The 9,415-nt window shown below is 50.8% G+C and overlaps 1 protein-coding gene across 1 annotated transcript in view; it reads left to right on the top strand.

The window, feature by feature from the left end:
- Positions 1-8,419, top strand: part of PLA2G4D (phospholipase A2, group IVD (cytosolic)) — a 29,356-nt gene extending 20,937 nt beyond the window's left edge. Inside the window, exons 14-20 of the mRNA XM_005860289.2 lie at positions 4,596-4,713; positions 5,102-5,239; positions 5,490-5,597; positions 5,727-5,918; positions 6,196-6,362; positions 6,974-7,160; positions 8,178-8,419. Of these exons, the coding sequence (XP_005860351.1) occupies positions 4,596-4,713; positions 5,102-5,239; positions 5,490-5,597; positions 5,727-5,918; positions 6,196-6,362; positions 6,974-7,160; positions 8,178-8,404 (1,137 nt within the window). The 3' untranslated portion in view covers positions 8,405-8,419. The remainder of the gene's footprint in view (positions 1-4,595; positions 4,714-5,101; positions 5,240-5,489; positions 5,598-5,726; positions 5,919-6,195; positions 6,363-6,973; positions 7,161-8,177) is intronic.
- The last annotated feature ends 996 nt before the right edge of the window (positions 8,420-9,415 follow it).

Here is a 9,415-nt window from a genome sequence, read left to right as displayed (position 1 = left end):
CACCGGGGATGTGCCCACAACCAAGGTACATGCCCTTGACTGGAATCGAACCTGGGACCTTTCAGTCCTCAGGCCGATGCTCTATTCACTGAGCCAAACCGGTCAGGGCATTATAGTAATTTTTTTAAAAGACAAAACTTAATTAATTTTTTCTGTTCACAAGAATAAAAGTTCTTGTGGTATTATTGATCAATAATGTATTCCTTAAAATGAGCACCCATTTGGCTTTAAAAATGTTCCAATAGGAAAGCTTTTCAAATATTATTTCTTTTTTCTTAGTTATCATGCTTTATCCCTTTTTCAAAGAGGAAGGAAAAGGGGGAGAGAGATAGAAACATCAAGGATGAGAGAGAGTCATTGATTGGTTGCCTCCTGCATGCTCCACACTAGGGATCGAGCCCACAACCTCGACATGTGCCCTGAACAGGAATCAAACTGTGACCTTCTAGTTTATAGGTCAAAACTCAACCAGTGAGCCACACCAGCCAGATCATGCTTTATTTCTTAAAGCTGACATTCACTGTGTGCTTTTAAAAAGAAATCTTTATTCAGCCCTAGCCGGTTTGGCTGAGTGTCGGCATGGTGGACCCAAGGGTCCCGGGTTTGATTCCTGTCAAGGGCACGTACCTTGGTTGCAGGCTCCTCCCTGGCCCGGGCCCTGGTTGGTGCATGTGCAGGAGGCAACTAATTGATGTGTTTCTCTCACATTGATGTTTCTGTCTTTCCCTCTCTCTTCCATTCTCTCTAAAAAAAATCACTGGAAAAAATATCCTTGGATGAGGATTAAAAAAAAATTCTTTATTTAGACAAATTTAGTGTTGATTTTAAACTTGTCTTTAGATAAAAATAAGTATCTGTACTATACTAATCTACAGTACCAAAAGTAATTTTAAAATACTAGAAAATGTAATTCCCTGCACATCAAATTACAATTTCATTAATATTAAATATTGTCAGAGAAATATTATACCGTGAATTTCACTCAGAACAACTTTATTAGTTCATGTACTTCTATAATATTGCTTCAGTTTTTGTAAAAAATCCCTTGTAAAATACACTGTTATAATCAGTGCTTCTCAAACTCTCCTTTGAAACGTTTGTCTTTAGCCTTTTACTGGCCAGCACTGAACTGCTTAGAACAGTGGTTCTCAACCTTTTGACCCTTTAAATACAGTTCCTCATGTTGTGACCCAACTATAAAATTATTTTCGTTGCTACTTCATAACTGTAATGTTGCTACTGTTATGAATCGTAATGTAAATATCTGATATGCAGGATGGTCTTAGGCAACCCCTGTGAAAGGGTCGTTCGACCGCCAAAGGGGTCGAGACCCACAGGTTGAGAACCACTGGCTTAGAAGCTGCTCGCCATTCAAGGAGAAACTCATTTTTTCTCTTATCTTTTCCTGAGTTACGGTCTTATGTGATTTTCTTTCACTTTGGACAAAAGGAAAAAAAAACAAAATGTTTCACATACTCATTAGCCCCACCCTGTATATCCCGAGCACGTCACCATGTCACCAACACTGCACCCAGCGCCCTCACTGCAGGTGGGCCCCCCAGCATCAGAGTGGCATTCTGCTGGGTTAGGGATCCTCAGTTGGGAAGTAGGGGTAGAGGCCCAGAGGCCTGCCGTGACTTACTGGTGAGCTATTCTAGGGAAAGGAATCCTGTTTCAGTCGATGGAGGGGTGTGCTGATCCTTTTCCAAACCTTCCCTCAGAGCAGAAATTGTGTGTCTTAGTAAAAGGACACATCTCCCCTCATCATAGGTGGCAAAACCAGGCCAACAGGATTCCTAACTAAAAAGACTTTGAGAATGGAAAATGCAGGTATTAATCAAGCCCCCTCCTTTCTCAGCACACACACGCTCACACCTGCAGGACTGACTTGCAGATAAGACAGACCATCAGTGCCTGCGGCTTAAGCCAGCGGTTCTCAACCTGTGGGCCGAAACCCCTTTGGCGGTCGAACGACCCTTTCACAGGGGTCGCCTAAGACCATCCTGCATATCAGATATTTACATTACGATTCATAACAGTAGCAACATTACAGTTATGAAGTAGCAACGAAAATAATTTTATGGTTGGGTCACAACATGAGGAACTGTATTTAAAGGGCCAGAAGGTTGAGAACCACTAAGCCATATGGGTGTTTTTTTTTTCCTGTGGATTCACTAAAACTCAAGTCATATTGTGTGTCACCCAGGAAGTGGGGGAGAGACTGTGGCTGACACATGGGTGCTCTCATCCAATGACTGAGGGCTGACGGGAAGAGGAAGTTCACGGGTGGGAGGGGTCTCCTTGCTGGATGGGCTGGGCAAGCATCCTGGGACACACATCTACCTGGCTGATCCTCAGAATCACCTGGGGGAGATTTTTAAAAGGCAATTTCCTAAGTGGTTTCTGCTGATTCTCAGAATAGACCCAGGAATCTGTATATTTGCCAAACTCTCTAAGTCAGTGGTTCTCAACCTTGGCTGCACATTAGAATCACCTGGGAATCTTTTTAAAATCCATTTCTGGGCGCCTCATCCTCCGGAAATTCTGTTTCTTGTTACTAATGTTGTGGCCCCACCCCATAACAAAGAAACAGAATTTCCAGAGGATGAGGTCCAGAAATCAGGATTTTAAAAAGATTCCCCAGTGATTCTAATGTGCAGCCAAGGTTGAGAACCACTGCTCTAAGTAAACCTAGGATGAGGGCTGATATGGCAGGTTGGGAACCGCCTAGGCCTGGCTGCTGAGGGAGGTGCCCTCCAGCTCAGAGCCTCAGAGAGGGGCTCACGTCATGGTACATGCACTGCTCCATCAGAGACAGCCCAGGGCCTGTGGCAGCAGGATTCCCCCCAAGATGGGGCTCCAGGCAGCCACCGGCATTAACCTTGCTGATGCTTGAGATGAGCCCTGTTTGCATGTCTGGTCAGGGATAGAACGAGAACTTTCTGTACCCCTAGCACTCCCCAGTAGGCCAGACATAGCCCTTGCCATCAAACACAGAGCCTGGAGTGTTACTGAAGAGAAAATTAGGAACAGAAGGCAAGAATAAACGAGGGGATGATGAGGGGCAGGCAGACACTCGGAAAACATTTGGGAGGGGCTAAACCCGGACAGCATTAAGGGGAACCTAAAAGGGCAGCTGTCCGCTGGCAGAGCTTACAATGTACGCTGAAGGGGCACGCTTCTTGTCATTTTTCACTTTTTATTTACTTAGTATTGAGGTAAAATTGCTATAGTGTGTTTTGACTGACTTTTAAATGTGCACAGCTGCTAGTACAGATAGCTTACATATTCAATATACAATTCCTACTTATAGTAAGAAACATCCTTATGGGACCGATTTCCCAGCTTAGTTCTTTTCCTCACTCTTACAATTACCTAGAAAATAGGTATTAGGGTCTGAATTTCCTTGCAGATGAGCTCTCACCGTCTCTTTGGGCAAAAGTCAATGACAGCAGATAAGACATTTTTCTTGACGACCCCGCACCTGGAGTTCCCTCTCATCATTCCTCTAACCCAGCCTAAGCATCTCTAAAATCCTGATGACCGCCCTGTGACATATAATTCTTATTATTCAAAGAGTGAACTCCTATTCACGTGGAGGAAGCCTAAAAGGCCATTAACTTGGTCTAAACAAGCTTCCAAAGAACATGGCATCCATGAAAGAGAAAAATAGAATAACAAAAGGACAGTTGAAGTACTGAGGAAGAAATCACTAAGAAATTGTTTAAAAAAATAATAATATGAAGTAATATGAAAAATAGCAAATAAAGTTTCAAAACATGTAATAGAGAACTGAAATGCATAAATATGTCACAATATAGATTTATATACTGTATATGAGGCCCTAGAACCATAAGAAATGCCAAAAATTCACTGTTAATAACTCATTCTCGAATTGCCCCCCCTTAAAAATCAAAGTGCCCCACGTTGGGAGCCACTGCTCTAACCACTACCACACTTCAATCGTAGATTAAGTAAGGTGAACTGTAAAATCTGGGTGACCTTCTACATTTGAAAAGACCTTGCAGGGACTTCACGCTGCTCCTGAAGCTGCGACCAGCAGGCCCCTACCTGCCCCTCATGCCCCACATCCAACCAGGCCAAGTTGTAGTGATTCTACCTCTAAAACATTCCAACCTCCCCGCCACTGCCTTGACTCAGGCCATCTCCAGTCCTCCCCTCAGTTTCCCGCCTCATCTTCCTGCCAGTTCGACTTCCAACCTACGAGGGGATTCCAGTGTCCTTTCTAGACATTACGTGTGCACAGGTGTATGTGCACCTCTGTGTCTGTGCGTCAGGGTCGACACCCACTCCACCCTGGAACCACAGGATGCGGGGCGGGGTTACTGTTGACACTGCGGTCCCTTGTGGGTGGCACTCTCTGGAGAGGCACAGAGCACAACCCGCATAGCCCACATGGTGACCCTGCTCGTGGGGCAGGAGTGGTAACTGAATGCGTACAGCGACCCATACCACCCAAATCCCAATGGGGAGCTGCCTCCTCCCCCGCAGCCTGTCCCCACCCACCCTGTCCTGACGGAGTTGCCCCCTCTAGGGTGCTCCTCACCTCACTCCGGCCCTGTGCCCCCACGCAGGTGATGGACCAGAAGCTGTCAGGACAGAGAGCCGCACTGACGCAGGGCCAGAACCCTCTGCCCCTCTACTTGAGCCTCAATGTCAAAGAGAACGACCTGGAGACTTTGGACTTCAAGGGTACAGTCCTCAGTCCTGCCCACTCCACCCTCCCACATCCACACACGTGTGCACACCCACAGCTGCTCTGGACGCTGTGGGTCCCCAGAGAATTCAAACAGGAAGCTCCTGCAGAGATGGCCCAGCCTTCAGGAAGGGCGGTGGTTTTGGTGGGCTGAGGAGCCAGACAGTGGCGTTTGCCAGCCTGGAGGTGGGCGGGGTGGTGGTGATGGTGGTAATGGTGGTGAAGGTGTGGTCAAGGGGCTGGGTGGGGTAGTGGTCAGCTCATGAATCAGCCAGGCGGGGAGGAGGCTGGGGCCTGCTGGGGGCAGAATCTGAGACTCCTATCAGAGCTAGGGCTCCCCCTGCCCATTCTCCCCTCATTCGCACTCTCCCTCCTGCCCCTTAGAGTGGGTTGAGTTCTCCCCCTATGAGGTCGGATTCCTGAAGTACGGAGCCTTCGTCCCGTCTGAGCTCTTCGGCTCCGAGTTCTTTATGGGGCAGCTGATGAGGAGGCTCCCCGAATCCCGGATCTGCTTCCTGGAAGGTGAGGTCACCCTGAAGGCCCTGGCCAGGCCCGTGCCAGGCCTCCTTGACTGGCTGTGACTCCTGTGCTCAGGTCTGGCAGAGCCCCTGCGAGGGGCCGAGCGGGGCTGTGGGGAAGAGGCACTGCGGAGGCAGCCTGCCCCTCCTCTCATTTTCCACCTGCTCCCAGGGGTGGGGACCACTGGCTTCCAAGCCATGGCGGGCAGGGCGCTGAGGCCGGGGGCTGACCTTTCATGGGGTTTGGTCTTCAGGTATCTGGAGCAACATTTTCTCCCTGAATTTGCTGGATGTCTGGTATGACCTCACCAGCTCTGGTGATGCCTGGAAGCAACACATCGAGGACAGGATCAGCAGCCTGGGTAGGAAAAGGAAGCAGCAAGGGGAGCCTGGAATGAGATCGCCTCCCCTTCAGATGCCAGGGGTGGAGGATGTCAGAGGGAGGCAGGGCCAGGCATCGCCAGAACAAATGTCTGCTTCCCTGGGCCCAGAGGAGCCCCCTGCCTCCTTGAGGACCTCCTCATGGCTGGAGGCCTTGTGGCTGCAGCCCGGAACAGCACTGGCCCAGGCATTTAAGGGCTTCCTGACAGGCAGGCCGCTCTGCCAGCACAGCTCCAACTTCCTCCAGGGCCTGCAGCTGCACCAGGACTACCGCAACCAGAAAGAGTTCTCTACCTGGGCAGGTAAGGGGCACTGCCCTGGGTCCTTGGGCAACAAGGTTAGACTCCAAGGTGGAGCTGGACTGTGGCTGGAACTGGCAGAGGCCTTGGGGGTCATAGCATCCAATTCTGGGGTGTGGCCTGGAGAAGGTAATGGGAAGGGCAGGTGTCACGTGCATTCAGGGAGTGACACCAGAGGTCAGAAGGGGACACGGGAGCAAATACAATATGAAGGAGGGGGTTGTGAGTGGGTGATCCGTGGCAGAGTGGCTGCCCCTGACGATCTCTCCTCCCCCATCAGACAGCCAGCTAGACTCCACCCCTGGCCAGCTGACCCCGCAGGAGCCCCAGCTCTGCCTGGTGGATGCCGGCTACTTCATCAACACCAGCTCTCCCTCTATGTTCCGGCCAGGCCGCCGGCTGGACCTCATACTCTCCTTCGACTACTCCCCATCCTCGCCTTTTGAGGTGCTTCTGGTTGCTCAGCCGGACTGAGCTCCTGGGGCGAGCAGCAGGGCCCCTGGGCCACTGGCCCAGACCACTGTGTCCCAAAGGGAGGGAGGGGTGAGAGGCTCTGACCACATGCTCCTGCCAGGTCCGTGGTTGGAAAGGGCTGTGGAGGTGCTGGAGCGCTGGGCTCCCAGGACAGGTGGACAGGGAGGAAGCATGCCAGGCCTGCCCCTAAAGGAACAGCTGGTCAGAGCTGGGAGGAGACCCTGGCCCGTCCATATCCACCCCACCAGAGCCTCCCTGGGACTCTGGGGAAGTGGGGGATGGGGCCGTGACACAGAAGTGGGTCCCCTCCTGAGGCCCTCTAGGCTCTGGGACTTGAATAGCCCAGCAAGAGCAATCGAAATCGGCCGGAGGTGCAGGGTACCCCAACTAAAGATTCTAACCAAACAGCATGCAGATCCATGGCATCCTTTGCCTCCCTCTGAGCGTCACGGGGCCATGAACAGGAACCAGTTGTCAGGACACTGGGCAGGCAGTCTGGGCGGGAGCCATCCTAACGTTTCTAGAGCGCAGACCTGGCTGACCAGGAAGTAGCTGGTTCTCTCTGGGGCCCTCTCCCCAACCAGACGCTGCAGCAGACTGAGGTGTACTGCCGAGGCCTGGGGCTGCCGTTCCCCCGCGTGGAGCCCAGCCCACAGGACCAGCGCCAGCCCAAGGAGTGCCATCTCTTCTCGGACCCCACCTGCCCCGAGGCCCCTGTCCTGCTGCACTTCCCACTGGTCAATGCCTCTTTCAAGGACCACTCAGCCCCAGGTGAGGCAGCCCCTCCCTCCATAACAGCCTGGCAGCCTTGGGCCCTCCCCAGTGCCCCTGTGGCCAGCAGAGGGGGAGGACATGGCAGTGCCCACATCCCTGCAGGTGCCCTCTGTTTGCAAAGTCACTGTGCTGCTGTCCTCTTTGTCATGACCCCATGCTCTTGTGCCCCCCCTTCCCCTTGCCTAGCAAGTTCCCCTACCGACACCTGGGCCCCCAGCTCTCCTGTATCCGGAGGCCGCCTGCATTGTCACCGTCGGCAGCCTGCTCCACTGCTGCTCAGGCACCAAGTTGTTGGAGGAGTTCATAAAAGCTTCCCAGGCTAGACCGCCAGGAGAGCGAGGTCCCAGTCCCCCTCTCTCAGAGGCCCCTAAGCCCCCCTGGGGTTTCACTCGGCCTCTAGTGAGCTGGGCCTCTCTCTCAGTGAGCGAGGCCTCTGTCCGGGACCCCTGAAATCTAAACCCTATCACATTCCTTTCCATCCTTGCCTTCCACCAACTGGTCAGACTTTTCTCTCCTTTTGCTGGGAAAACCAAATTCCTGCCTTTGTGCATTATTCCTGGTTTTCTACCTCCCACCATAATTCCAGACCTTCCAGCTTTACTCTTAACATGCTCAGCACACATCTTGGAGTTCTCTTCTTCTCTCAGCAAATACTGGTCCTTGCAAAGCAAACACCCTTTGGTTTTCAGCCTCTTGTTTTTATCATTAAGAATCCATTCACTAACCTACTTGACTTTGTTGTCCTGGCTGTTTCCAGCTTACCCTTGAAGGTGACATAGATATATGAGGTTACCTGCATAGTGGAAGACGTGAATGCTACAAGGAAATGTGAGGAGCAGCAAACTCTTTGTATCTCAAAATAGTATCCTTCTACCCACATTTATATTTCTGGGCAAAAGACACAGAGGCCTGGGAGAGAAGCAAGGAGCCCCTTCAGTGGGGAGCAGCCCACCCCTGTGCCCAGCTGTGGAGGCCTCTGAGTGCTGCTCCTAATCCCCTCCTACCCCCGAGCAGGTATCCAGCGCAGCCCTGCAGAGCTACCGGCCGGCCAGGTGGATCTCACTGGGGCCACCTCACCCTACTCCCTGTTCAACATGACCTACAAGGAGGAAGACTTTGACCGCCTGCTGCAACTCAGCGATTACAATGTGCAGAACAGCCAGGGTGCCATCCTGCAGGCCCTGAAGATGGTTCTGAAGCACCAGACCCTGGGGGCCAGGCTGCCAGGGGCACAGTCTTGAGGCTGCGCAAGACGCCTTTGTCTTCCACATTTTACACTCCTGTCAGCATTGAGTGAGGGTTCCAGTTTTTCCACATCTTTGCCATACTTATTATTGTCTGTGTTTTTTATTATAATACTCCTAATGGGTATGAAGTGGTGTCTGCTATGCATTTCTCCAATGACTAATGATGTTAGGAATCTTTTCAGCCCCGACTGGTGTGCTTCAGTTGGTTGGACATTTGTCCCATGCACCCAAGAGTGGTCGGTTCAATCCCCGATCAGGACATTTGCCAGGGTTATGGGCTCGATGCAGCAGGCAGCAGATCTTTTCACATATTATTGGTCTTTTATATATCTTTGTGGAGAGCGGCTATAGCATTTGAACAGGTTCAAGCCTCAGAGTAATGAGAAGGCACGATCCTTTAGTGGCAAAGCCACATGCAAGTCCCACCTTGGAGGGCAAAGCCCTCCCAGCACAATTATAGCCAAAGGCTATGGTTGTAAGCTTGACCTTATGGTCCGAACCTGTGGTCCCAGGTGGCTGAGTGATATAGGCTTCAGGAGATGCAGCAAGTGCTGCCAAAACAAAGCTTGATAGAGTTCTCAGGTGCATGTAATTAAGTAGATTCGAAACTCACAAGAACATTGTAAACATGTTGACCATGCTCTTGCTTTGCCTTGTGGGATCTGACTATAAAATAAAGACTTGGCTTGCAGGCTGTGTCACTGTCTCTCCATCTGAGAACAGTGTCCCACCTGGTCCCAGCTATATTCTCTTGTCTGTTTTCTTTAATCCTTCACTGCCCCTCCTCAGGTTCACCACTGGCCGTGCTGAGCGTGGTTCAATCTTCATTAGAGAAATGCCTATTCAAATCTTTTGCCCACTTTAATTGGAGTATTTGTCTTTTTATTGTGGAGTTGTATGAGTTCTTTTTCTATTCTACATAGAAATCCCGGATCCAATGTATGATTTGCAGTTCTTCTCCCTGACTGTGGGTTGTCTTTTTACTTTTTTTAATTATTATTATTG

Source organism: Myotis brandtii, unplaced genomic scaffold, assembly GCF_000412655.1.
Source record: "Myotis brandtii unplaced genomic scaffold, ASM41265v1 scaffold133, whole genome shotgun sequence".
NCBI classification, from domain to species: domain Eukaryota; kingdom Metazoa; phylum Chordata; class Mammalia; order Chiroptera; family Vespertilionidae; genus Myotis; species Myotis brandtii.
The sequence above is the reverse complement of the archived record's forward strand: the minus strand, read 5'-3'. Positions and strand labels throughout refer to the sequence as shown.